This window comes from Anser anser, assembly GCF_964211835.1.
Source record: "Anser anser genome assembly, chromosome: 6".
Classification (NCBI taxonomy): domain Eukaryota; kingdom Metazoa; phylum Chordata; class Aves; order Anseriformes; family Anatidae; genus Anser; species Anser anser.
This window is the reverse complement of record NC_139726.1, coordinates 23,861,158-23,874,222: the sequence shown is the minus strand read 5'-3', so window position 1 is coordinate 23,874,222 and position 13,065 is coordinate 23,861,158. Positions and strand designations below refer to the sequence as shown.

At 42.5% G+C, this 13,065-nt stretch overlaps 2 protein-coding genes across 8 annotated transcripts in view; one reads left to right on the top strand and one right to left on the bottom strand.

Moving 5' to 3' along the window:
* AGPS (alkylglycerone phosphate synthase) overlaps positions 1-2,870 on the bottom strand; it is an 81,208-nt gene extending 78,338 nt beyond the window's left edge. The window contains exon 1 of the mRNA XM_083841034.1: positions 2,743-2,870. The gene's annotated coding sequence lies outside the window, so the exon portion shown is untranslated. The remainder of the gene's footprint in view (positions 1-2,742) is intronic.
* An 84-nt stretch (positions 2,871-2,954) lies between these two features.
* Positions 2,955-13,065, top strand: part of NFE2L2 (NFE2 like bZIP transcription factor 2) — a 27,454-nt gene continuing 17,343 nt past the window's right edge. Inside the window, exon 1 of one of the 7 annotated variants that reach the window (XM_083841042.1) lies at positions 2,955-3,179. In XM_083841042.1, coding sequence (XP_083697168.1) covers positions 3,150-3,179 — 30 coding nt within the window. In that variant the 5' untranslated portion in view covers positions 2,955-3,149. Of the gene's footprint in view, positions 3,180-3,294; positions 3,934-4,009; positions 5,822-10,224; positions 10,343-10,421; positions 11,813-13,065 lie in introns of those variants that run through there. The other 6 variants (XM_083841036.1, XM_083841037.1, XM_083841041.1 and 3 more) reach the window with 6 other exon arrangements.

Sequence of the window (13,065 nt, the reverse complement as noted above, 5' to 3'; positions counted from 1 at the left end):
GTGTTTCCAGGTATTTCAGACTGTCTAAACAAATGAAAATAACAATATTGTAAATTTATTGCTTACATTGATTCAGAAAGCTCTGAATGCCATACACCCAGCTCAATAGTGGTGTATGGGAGGAATAGTGCTGTGAGATACAGCATTTTCATTAAGCTGAGTTTTGGATGGCTGCCTTGCTTGCTCATCAGAAATGATACACTGGTCTGCCTAAGCTCAGGGTGTGAAGATAAGGAAAGGAGAAAAGAAATTAAGCAAGGAACACAAATGAAATATATAGTCAATACTCTTTTATCTGGCGTGGCCAGCAAGAGTCCTTGCTTTTTTTTTTCACTCCAGGCTCCAAGCAAGCTGCTTAGCTTTGCATGGAATTTCTGCACTGTGATACAATCTACACCAGCACCTAAGATTCCTGTTTGGTTTTATTTTGCTTTCTATTAAATAAAACATGTAGAAAAGACACCTTTATAGCTTCAGGGCAATTTTTCATTAACTGACATTGTATATTACTCATTTTATGTGAATGTGTTCTGTCTTCTGATTGCTGTTTCTTTTAAAATACTGAAAAAAAATCAAAAGACATCATTTGCAAGGAGTCCTGAGCTGGGAGCAGCTCTACCCAAAAGTTTTTTTAAACTGTGACAGCCAATTTGTGTTTTAGAGGCCTGTTTCTCCAGAGTCTCCAACACAGTCTTTTCAGCTGGATTCTGTAGGGTTCACTTTTAGACCATATAATAAACTGGTACTACAAAAATAATAAACAGAAATATACTTAAAATTTTGCTGCTGGTTTTCCATTATAAATGATTTATTGTTGCCATGCATTATCCCTCCATGGAATCAAGGACATGGTATTGTAAGAGCTACTTCAGTACACCTAGTCCATTCAGTGATGCAGCATGTGTTCTGCTTGGACCTCCACAAGATATTTAGTGGCTCTATGTATGTGCTTTAACTAAACCTTCATTGTAAGGCAAGTGTTTCCACTGCATCTGGTACAGTTATGAAACATGCATATAATAAATCTACTGAGATTACAGGTTGTTTCTTCAAATGGATATCTTAATTTTGCATAATTGCAGCAAGCACCTTCTATATTTTTGGGTAAACACCGGCCTGCAACATGCTGGTGCAAAGAAATTTTTTAAATTATTACAGATTTTCCAAATCGACATACTTGTGCTATATTTTTTTTAATTTATAGTCATACTCTTGCACCATGTGGGGCAAATGTGAAAATTAGCTCTTCACACTAGCCCTGTTTTACATTGGCAAACTGAACTAACGCAGCTCAAGCATTGTGAATACCCAGTGCAGGAGTATTGCACCAGTCTGAAGAGAGTTTACAGTAACACCCAGGATTCAAGCCACAGAAGCTAAATAATTGCCTGCAATGGAATAGTTAGATTTTCTATTAAAGATCGTAAGCATCCCAATTTCATCTTATTTGGTTATATTAGATCATTGAAAGGAACCTCAAAAATGGGCACAAAGGATGATCCAAGTATCATTTGAAAGCTGTACATGTGAAACTTTGGGAAGCTGTTTTTCCAAAATGTTCTTTGGAATGAAGAATTGCTGACACTTGATTTATTACTCCCAAATTAGTACTTTCTGAGAAAATGCTCCCTGGGGAACCTGCTGCAGGTGTTGAAACGTCTTGAGCAGGACATTGAACCAGACGACCTTCAGAGGTCCCTGCCAACCTCATCCTTTGTGCGATGTACTGCCGGGCAGCCTACAAACACAATGGCAGTGGCCCTTTCAGACCCCATATTCAGAACACTGAACTGATCAAGCATTTGACCGCTACTTGAATTTCCAAGAAGAATTTAGCCTGCATTCTGATGCATGTCATTTGTCAAGTAATGGCAGGTTATTTAAGATAAAACACTCCAATAATTTGGTAACTACGACACAGCAGGAATGCAGGCCTGTGGCCCACCAGCTCTAAAGTATTCCCCCTCACTTTTAGGTGTGCTGCTCCTCCTAAGAAATACGATACGCTCTTGAATGCTTATTAAATACCTGTAGAAGTCAAATCCTTGAGATTACGTGTTTGACAGAGACGTTATCAGCACCGCTGACATTACTGCAGTGTGGGGGACAGAGTCTAAAGGTATCAATTCAAAACAATTTGTGTGTATCAAATCCTTGATTTTCTTATCTCTCTTTTGGCTGGTTTGCAAGTGTGGTCACTTGTTTGGAATTCTACCATGAGGAAGGAGGCTGATATGTAAGCCGGTCTGCAATGCCGTTAGTGTTGTTCCAGCTTTGTTATTCTTAACAAACCTCCCCACAGTTAAACACCAGCAGTTGTAGGTTATGTCTGGGTTGCATGGGGCTTTGGTGTGACTTCCATCTTTCCTCTGCCAGTGCTGAGCTCACTGTTCAGCTGGACCCTGAGGACACCTAGCAAGCACTACATGAAGTGTACGTAGAGGTGTATCCACAGGTACACAGCTGTGCTAAGGCCAAGACCGAATAGGGTATATAGAGATGAGGTTTTCTCCTAATCTGATCCCATGCCAATTAAACACCTGGCTGATAAACACTGGTATTGAATGCCAGGAGCGTTTCCATTACGTCCATCTTGAAAATACCATGCGGGAGATTCAAGTGTGTAAGTCAACCCACTAAAAAAGGTACGCCGATGATTTCAACACCTGTAGCGTTGACTGGGGCCGTAATACGGAAACAGGGGAGACGAGGGAGTCGGGGCACTTTTAGAGGAGGCATTACCTTCATACACATGGGAAGGGTGTGCAGAGCCTGCGGAGGGATCGCTCGGCCCCAGCCCGAGCAGCCCGCAAGCCGTACTGCTGGAACCTCTCCTCCCACCCGGGCCCCCCCGGGGCCGGGCCGGGCCACGTTCCCGTCAGGGCCGGCGCTGCCGGGAAGGAGCCGCCCCCGCGGGCTCCCGCCGCCGCTGAGTGGCCGGGCCGCGGCGGGGCGGAGCGGGGGGTGGCCCCCGGCTCGGCTCGGCCCGGCCCGGCTCCGTCCTACCCTGCCCGGCCCGGGCCGCCCCCGTCCCCGAAGGGCGCCGCAGCGATCGGGCGGGCGGTGCCGGCCGAGCCGCGATCGCACCGCACCGGCTCCCTTCTCCTCCTTCTCCCCGTGCCCGCGCCGCCGCCGGTTCCCCCCGCGCGATGGAGATCGAGCGGCCGCCCGCCGCCCAGGTGAGGCGGGAGCGGGGCCGCGCCGGGGACCGGGGGGTACCGGGGGGGCCGGGGCGGGGCGGTCACGCGGGCGGCGGAGCACATGGCACCGCCCCGCCCCGGGCCGCGCTGAGTCACGGCGGGGGCGGGACCGCAGAGCTTACAGCCCCCCCTTCCCCCCCCCGAGGTCTGTCTGTCCGTCCGTCCGTCCGTCTGTCCGTCCGTCCGACCTGCGTGGGCGGCCCCGACCGACCGCCCGTTCCCCCCGGGATGCCCGGTAAGGAGCCCGTAAGCGGCACGGCCGGGGGGCAGCGGTTGGAGCCGAGGGGCTGCCCTCGTGTGTGTGAGCCCACGCGTGCCCGGCGCCTTCTCGCGGCGCTTTGGGGTCGGAAAGGAGCTGTGAGATCGTCTGGTCCAACCGGGGACAGCACCCAGGGCACCGCGGCTTGCACCCCGGCCTGCAGCCTGGGCGGCACCGTGTGGCACGCTGGAGGCAGATGGAGCTGAGAGGTCAGCTTGTGTGACTCCTGGTCGTCTTCTTGGGCTTGGGGTCAGGCAGTGGACCCCATCAGCGAGTGTCTGGTCTAACGATGGGTGCTAGCAACTGCAGCTTGAGTGGTCTTCATCTTTAGTGGTCTTCATCTTTAGTACTGCAAACCTGGAACTCGAGAGCCCTGAGGTTCCTTCTGCACATATCTGTACAGTAGGTGCTGCACAGTGCTTTGTAACACCAAATGTGCTTCCAGCATACCGTCTGCCCTGCTTTTAGGATAACGTGAGTAGTTCCTACATGTGGCATCTCCTTAACAGTGCCGTGTGAACCCCATGCAGCTCACTGAATACCACTGCCTGCCCTCGGCCACAGCAGTTCCACCTGCCAGCAGGTTTCTGTAACCCCAGCTGATACAGCCCGGGCCTCCACCTTCCCTCAGTGGCTTCTGGGAATATACAACAACAAAAGTCAAACTCATGGGCTGGGTTCCCCATGAATTTCTTCTTGCCCATACCATCCAGCCACAGCAAGTTTGTTCTCACTTCTGAGAAAATCTTGATGCTGCTGATTGCCATGTACCTGCTTTTGTATCACCTTGCCCCATCTACCAGGACTTCTCTGCCAGCACACCTAGACTTTGTCACTCATTTGCCTGGTTTGTCAAACTCTTTACAGAGCCACCTGTTACGATTTTCCTCCTTGAGCTCAACAGCTGGTGGCTTCTCCTCTCAAATCCATTCTGAAAAAGCAGTGTATTTTTTGGGTGGTAAATGGATTAACTTCTTTTAGCTATAACTTAAAATGTGTTTGTTAAATGGGGAATTCAAATATATTTTCTCATAAATTGTTCCCTTAGAATGAAAGACAGGGAACACCGTGATTAGTCCTTCAGATGTGGCGAGCCGTTGACTGGGAGGGGTGTGTACTACTGCAAACACCGTGCAGGCCCTTCGTCTTTCGTGTGCCTGGCAGCAGTTGTCATAGCAGTGAAGGTGAACGTGGAGGCCTGGGACTTCTCTAGCTCCGTAACCAGAATGTAATATCACTACTTTTTGCTAGACGCCTCAGCGGGAGTTAGCACAACTGTTGCCTGCAATACCCTTGGGGGAGAATACTCCTTTGTTGTAGTGCTTTTCCTGTAAATAGGGCACATCTCTACGTGCTGAGGTGAAATGGGATGTTGCCTAGTACACACTAGTAATGCAGGTGTCAAAACACCTAAGAAAAAACACACAGGAACGTGTGTCAAGATGTTTCAAACCAAGTTTGCAAAACCATTATGTTCTCATAGTAGTAGTTTCCCTCTTCAGTAAACCTGAACTTACCAAAATTGATATGCCTGCTGCTTTCAACCTTGTAAGACAGAGCAACAAGCTCATCAGTTATCATTCAGTCCTGAGCCTTGTGAGAAGAACGGAGCAAAAAGAAACACAAAGAATGAAGCTATGAGTTGCATTTACACTGAAGTAACACCAAATGTTAGACATAACCAAGTAAGCAAGTAATTGAGTATATATATTTAGGGTTTTTCTACCTACAGAACTGCCCAAAGAGTCTCTAGTGCAGTTAGTGATCTCTTCAGTCTAGAGGGCTTTAAGCAGGTATTACACCCACGTTTTTATGATGTGCTACATTAAGCTGTCAAGTGAATGGGTTTATTTTTGACTCCCTAATGGCCTATCGTTTCCACATGACACAGATTATGCAGGCAATGACAAACAAGTGTGTTGCTCAGGCCTGGCAACAAGCCTTTGATTTTTTTTTTTGTTGTTTCTTGGTAACAAAGTTGAATAGAAGCATCTGTTGATAGATGAAGATATCAGTAGAAATATCTAACTAACCATCTGTGTTTGTAGACACATTTCAGTATGGAAAAATAACTCAATTTTTTATTGTTATCTCTGAAGGAACTGAAGGCATGGGGGCTGTTTAGTCTGGAGAAAAGGAGGCTGAGAGGAGACCTCATTGCTCTCTACTGAAAGGAGGTTGTGATTGTGAGGAGGGTGTTGGCCTCTTTTCCCAGGTGACAAGTGATAGGATGTGAGGCAAAGGCCTCAAGTTACACCAGTGGCGGTTTAGGTTTAGATTGGGTATCAGCATATTCACGGAAAGGGTGGTTAGGCATTGGAGTGGGCTGCCAAGGGAGGTGCTGGGAGTCACCCCTCTGGAGGTATTTAAGAGATAGGTGGATGTAGTGTTTAGGGACATGGTTTAGTGGCGGACTTGTTGTGTGGATGGTGGGAGTTAATGGTTTTAAAGGTCTTTTCCAACATAAATGATTCTGTGATTCTTAAAATTACAGACAAGTGTGGCCAAGGAGGTAGATGAGAGTATCACAAGTTCTATCCTAACTATGAATGCATTTATTCAGACACTGTCAGTTCTTATGTGCTTAACCATGGTGTGATGCTGCACCAAAAAAGGTTTCTGCAAAACCCACAAAACAATGTCTTTCAGTTAAACTAGTGGTAGATGTAATGCAATGTAGTATGTTTAGCTGAAACAAATGTAGAGTAATAGGAGATGACCATGGCAATTCTTTCAGGAGAACAACTAATTGGGTATTTTTTGTTACTGTAATAAACGTCCATCATATGGACGCTCTTCTGCATGCTCTCTTTGAAATGAGCTAAGAATTTACAGTTATATTGGAAATTGGTGGTAGCACAAGGAATTAGCTGTGTCGGAAAATGAGACATGAAGAAGCTTGTGGTCAGAACCCAAAGTTGGAGAAGACTTTGGCTTTGGAAGTTTGCTTGAAAAATATGTGGAAGAGACCAAACTGGAACGAAAAAGAACATTCAGTATAAGCAGAGAGCAGCTGGATGATTTCGTGTGCTTTAAAGAACTTCAGACGTTTTTATAGGACTGTGTGGGTGGTTAGGAAGGTTTGTGTACGTTTCTCACCAGCATTTATGGGCAAGAATAAATTTTGTCTCTCTGTCCATAACTTTTTTTTAATTGAGAAAACAAAGATGGTACAACATTTATCCTAAGTAAGAATGCAGCAGGCTATATATACTGCTGAAAGCCAAGGATATTGTGAAAATCATGTTAGATTATTATAGGTGGTGTTGCCCTTGAATACCGTTTTGGTTTCTCCTAGTTTTTTTCCTCAAGCTCTGTATCTTAAATTTGCAAAGCAAAATACTGCCTGGCTTATGGGCAGTGCTACTTCTATGGTCCTGACTAAAATTAGTGTAGCAATAGCACATTGAATGTACTTTGTTAAAGAAGTCTCTGATACCTTTGTGGAATATGCTGGGGTTTGTGAGATGATGAGGAACACTAGTCCAACTTCAGGAGTTGGACTTGATGATCCATGTGGGTCCCTTCCAACTTGGGATATTCTATGATTGTATTCTAGAAGTGGAAGGAGCTAAATGTAATGCTTCTTAATTTGATTTCTCATTCAAAGCAACTTGTATTCTTGGTTAATATCATTTCTTCCTACATATAGTAGTCAAATTTTGTTAGATTTGGTCCCTCAAAGTAAACAAGCCCCAAAACAGCAAATCCTGCTACAATTTGTCATTGAAAAATGCTTGCAGTGCATTGATTTTTTTTTTTTTGAAGGAGGGTGAAAGAAGTTGACTGCAGGTCCAGAAAAGGGTGAGCTTACACAGGGGAGAAGGAAATCTAGAAAATTCAGAAGAGTAGATGATACTGTGTGCGTGTTTATAACACTAGATGTATCCTTCATTGAAAAGGAGGAGTTTGTTCAGTTTTTGTATCCAGAACATTGCTTCTTTCCCTTTTTCTTTGAAATTAATAAAGATAAGCTCTAAGGTGACTAAACCATTCACTAAAATTAGGCAAATTTGTGAAAGTGTGATGTCTTTACAGTAATTGTGCTGGCTGAGGTTAGTGCAGAACAAGTCTAGGCAGTAACCTGTTGGCATGGATTAAATATTAATCCCCTGCTGCTGTGGCTGAATTCCAGCCAGCAAAAAGCCCTCCAGAGTCTCCAGGTTAATCACCTAGTTAGAGTTTGTTTTGGCTTCCACCTCATTCCAACCCTAAGTAACCTGTTATTCTAATACAACACATTCCTAGAGAACTTAACTGAACTGACTTCAAACTGCTTTTTCTGCTACAGGGTATTATATCCAAGTTGGACTTTGTGCTATGGAATTCAGCTTACGGTGAAGGGAAAATACAACACATTGGTCAGCTTAGTTGTTTTTCTGCAATAATCTAGTTTAACTGGTTTTGGAAACAATTCATCTGCTACTTGCGCAAGTCTTTTTCCATAAACCAATGAGAAGTCTGGTGGGAGTAGTTGGAAGTCATGACTTTAATGCTGTGTTATCCAGAGATGACTGATATACAGTGGTAAACTGAAATCCTGTTCAGGGTTGCTCAACAATAATAGCTTTATGGCATATTTGTTGATGAAGGTAAACAATTAAAGCATCCAATAAGAAATGAAGCCAGCAAAATTATCTGTAGTGTATAAAACTGTTAAAACATGAAAGGCTTATTTGAAAGAGACATGGGCAATTGCAATTCAAGTAAAGACAGTCGTTGTTTACTTTTTTCTTTCCTACCCAGTACCTGCTTTCTGTACAGGAAAAGCAGTAGTAGTACTCGCTAACTAATGGGATAGTGTGCGAGCTTTTCTACGGTGTAAGAACAGTGCTGGTACTCCATGTAGCACAGTACTCAGGCAAGCACAGGGGTAGTTCTGTCCCTGGATTTCTTTGCTGTGGAGGTTTTTAGATACAAATTTTAAGATTTTTCTTTACCGCTTTTAGAAAAAGGAAAAAAAAGAAAAATACCTTTCCCAGCAGAGTATGCCATTTTAATATTCATTTAGTTTTACCATGATATACATAGCCCATCAGTGCTTGTTTCAAATAGAAACAGTCTCTCAGAATCAAAATTGGCACCATATATTTAAATATTAATTTGGATAACCAAGAAATATATAACAACGTCAAGTAAGGAGAAAAATGTTTCATGTATCTGACTCCTTCAGAGAAGAGGATTTGTCTTCATGTTATGAAGCATGTTCTGTTTTCTGTCTTCAGCCCTTTTGAATTCTTCGTAAAATATTTGGTCAGTTTTCTGTAACAGATACTGACTTTTGCATGGATGTGTTGTGTTTATACATGAACTTTGTGTTTGGCTGCTAGTTTCTACTTTAATATTCAGTTTAAAAGAGTTAAAATATTTCAGTATGTTGACCACAGAAATGTTGGAAAACTTATAGGAGCTAATAAGAGTATTAAGAGCTCTTAAAGTTAAGTTAGCATTGTTTTACCAGCAGAGTATAACTGCTCCTCCGTGGTGTAATGGTAATCCCCAGCGCAAATACGGATTGGCAAGATGGTATTTGAGAAAAATAGTGGGTGCAATTAATATACTACAGATCTGTTTGAAGTCTTTCATTAACTTAGTTTAGATTTCTGATTTTGGCCTGATTAGCTGCAGTTTTTATACTGGGAAGAAGGAATATAAAATAATGTTTATTTTTAGTAAAGTAATTGGAAAAGCAGTGTAAGTGACTGTTAATGTCTTCTATCTTTCCAGCTAAACTAAATCACTTCAATAATTGTCTTTGTTGTTGATGCTATTACAGTAGTGAGGGAGTTGAGACCACCCAACTTTGCACTTGTTTTGCAGAGTATTAAGATTTTTAGTCCTACTTCTGCAGTATTATTATAAGCAGTGAAATTAAAAAAGAGGAGAGGAAAAACTTCTCTTAAGTTTGGTGTTTTAGCAACAAGTTGTGTATGATCAGTTTGAAATGATCGCTTTCAAACCTTTTAAGGAAGTATCTTCTGTATGGCTATGAAATGTAAAGATAACAAATTTTTCTCCCTTGGCCTCACCTCTGTCTTGCAGTTTCAAAGTTTTATTGCTGTTTGCTGTATTAGTATTACATGCTGTCTCTTGTAAGTATGAAAAAACCCACTCGTGGAGACCGCTTGCAAAACAAAGTTTGCATACTTGAGAAATTGACTCAGAAGGAGCTTGGTTGATAGCCTGCCTTTGAGAAGTTTGTTTTGTGATTAAGGGTGTGCCTATTTGCTGTGTTTGAAATTAATTCCCATTAAATACTGAAGCAGCTACTTTTCTACGACTGAGTTACATGAAAAGTTGCCATGACTTCGATTTGCTTCCTGCTCAGGTCATCACCGTGTGAAGCCATAAAGAGCTATGATAAAAAGATCCCCAGGAGGGTTGCTTGTTTGAACCCTTGGGGTAAAATTAGTATCTCCCTACTTACTGCTATAATTAGAGTGGAGCAATTCCTGTACTGCTTTGGCTGTTTGAAGATCCCTGCCGTGAATTCACAGGCAGCACGTGGCTGATGCGAGTCTGCTGGTCCCACATAAAATGGCGGCCTTTGCTCCACAGCTGGTGTTTGCTTCTGCTTCACCCGGGCACTCGGCCATTTCTTCTTTCTGTCTTCAGGAATTGTGTCCTTGAGTTGTGCCCTGTTGGGTAAGAAGGGTGAATTCTGTCCTAAAACAGGGTATTTCCAGTTAGATCGTGTGCAGTTGTATGACCAGACACAAGTTCCCCAGTCAGTTGGGTAATAAAGTGAGGGGCAAAAGTGGGTGGCGGGGTTGGGTAGGCAGCTTTGCAGGCTGATGCAGCTCAGCTGGGTAACAGATTTCCAGGAGCTTCATCAACAGAATGAGAACATAGGAACCTTAGCAGCAGAGGCCATGTTGTCAAGGTGAGTGCACCCCACCCTAGCTTCTTACACTAATACTCGTCTTCACCAGTATCGCAGAAGTAGTGACAGATACATCCCAGTGCAGATAATGCAGCCATTAAGTGTACTGTAGGCCCTGGTGCGGTCGTCTGTGATTTATTTAATGCAAGGTGCATGGGCACGTTTGTTCAAAGCTGTTTTATAATGCTGAGTTTTATTGGTACATTATTTTTTTTTTGCTGTAGGTGGGCCTCGAGCAGGTCTGTGCGTCAGCTGTGGAATTTCTGGGAGATTGTTCTGCCGATACTTTTTAAAACAAAACAAAAAACTTGAAACTTCTGAAACAAGTATGATTTAAGATACTTAAGGATAAGGATGTTTAGGTGTCTCATACCTTTGTATGCCGAAGCACAGTAACTTCTGATACTATACTTCGTAATTTGTTTTGTCTATTTGAACTAGAATGTAATACAGGATTATTGGGTTAATTCTTCAGCTAGTATAAGTTATTGTGACTCTGGACTTCTGTGGTTCTGTGGAGTGTTTTCCGGCTTGATTTGTGATCCTTTGCAATCTGCCACTTTAAGAATATAGTCTGCACGAATTCCACTTGGGAATCCTTGCTCATCTGATAACCAGTGTGAACATCTCTAGATATCTCTCATCATCTCTGTTTCTTTTTGCTGGTAAACTGAAGAATGGAATCTAATTAAATAATGAAACTGTTAAGGGAGATACAAGAAATCACTGAAGTACTTTAAATTATTCTGAAAAATGGTGTGCTGCTAGGATTAGAGCCATAGAATTATTTTAAATTCAAAATGAAGCTTGGGATGAGAGTTTTTGATAAATTGTGCGTGTATGTGGCAGAGATGATGAACAAGGTCTTACAAAATTCAAGTAGTAATGACAGAATTAACACTTAATATCTGACTTCATGAGTAATGATTTACCCTAACAAGATAACAGTCTCTCATTGTCTGAATTAATTCTGGTGTAGAAAAATTGTAGTCTTGCTTTTTTTTTTTAACTGGCAGTTTGCTGCAATCTGGTTTTCCCAGTACTTACTGAGGCATAAGGAAGTAAAGTGTTTTGGTCAAAGACTGAAAACTGTTTGAGATCCAAACCTGACACTTTCTTTGAATTCCATGTTTTCATTTGTTTCAAGTGATCTGCATTTTTTCCTTTTTGCTTAACAAATGGATTTCAATTATATCTGGAAAGCAATTAAATCTTCTGTAATTTCTACCAGAAAAAGTCACCTGTAAACGCTGATTATAGAAACAGGCTGCTAAATAAACTTATTTTGTTTAACTGGGGGACTTGGCATAAGAACTCCGGTTTGGCGGCAGATATACAGGACAGTTACTTATTTTCTATTTGACACAGCAGCCAGTTGCTGCCCTTCAGCTGCTGATAGATATGCCTGCAGTGTGCAGGGATGTTTCACCCTGCCGTTAGAGATTAAACACTTTCTTCAGAGGCAGCAAGGTAAGTCTGTTTCTTCTCAACCCCTTCTGCCATCAAAATGGGATCGTTGTTAAGGATCTCCTTTTCATTTTATTATGCTGGTTAGAGTGACTTTTACAACAAAAAACATGTCTTGCTCAAATGCCGTTAGTGTAGTTTACCCCAAAGCCCAGCTGCAGAAGTTGGCATGCAGAAACTTAGAGACAAAAATGGGTAAGATACCTCCTTGAACCCCCAGCTGTAAGGAAGAAGGTCCTTCTTCTACAAAGCCAGGAAAACAGAAGGAACACATGGAATGAATTAAGAACTTTGAACATTGTCTCTGGGGTTGGTCTGCTGTTGGGACGGCTCTGCCTTGACTCACCACCGCCTCTTTCTGTGCTGAACTGGGAATACCGTGATGGCAGAGTAGAGGAACAGAGAGCAGAGAAAAGGTATCTTCGGCTCACGTTACAGGAGATGTGAAAGAATTCACAAGGGCATTTGATCTAAACTTCAGTAATTTTTTTTTGTGATGATGCAGCTGGAGGGGAAAGGACGCATATAGTTTGGATGCTTAAGCCAAGGATATGAAAATAGTTTGTTTTCAACTATTTGCTTTTGTTACAGGATAAAAGATTTACTATGCTACTTCATTGGATACAGAATAATTGAAAGTGTAGTACTTTTCTGAAGGAAAAAGGAAGTTTAGCACTCTCCCTAATTCTCTTGGCAACCTGTCTTCTTTATCAGAGTTCAACATTCTCCTTTCAGAAGCTGCAGTGGAATGCCTTATCAGGCTGCAGCTTGTGGGCATGGGAGATAAAACTTTGCAGCTCTAGAAAATATCTAAAATGCTCTGTGTTGCCCTCCAAACTGTTTGTATAGAGCAGCCAACCAGCACATGCTTAAGGTTTTAACTAAGTTAACGTTTATTATGTAAATATTTTGCTTTATAAATGTCCAAAAGATCATTTCTTTTTTTTTTTTCAAATAACAAACCCAGTTATCAACTAAAAATAAATGTTTAACAGGCAACACTGAGTGGCTTTGAATTTAAAAGTTCTTGATTTTCTGTAATATTCTTGCAAGCTGAATAGCTATCTCCTCTGCCCTTCATCCTCCCAAATATTTAATGTTTGTTAATCAGGAGCATGTTTGCTTATAGGTGGTAGAGGTGTATCGATACGTTTATTATTCAAGATAAACAGTCTTGTTTTGGTCATTGTAGCTGCTGGTAGAGGGTGTGAGGCAAAATGTGTCAGGGATTGACACCCACCTTGGTTTCTCAGGTA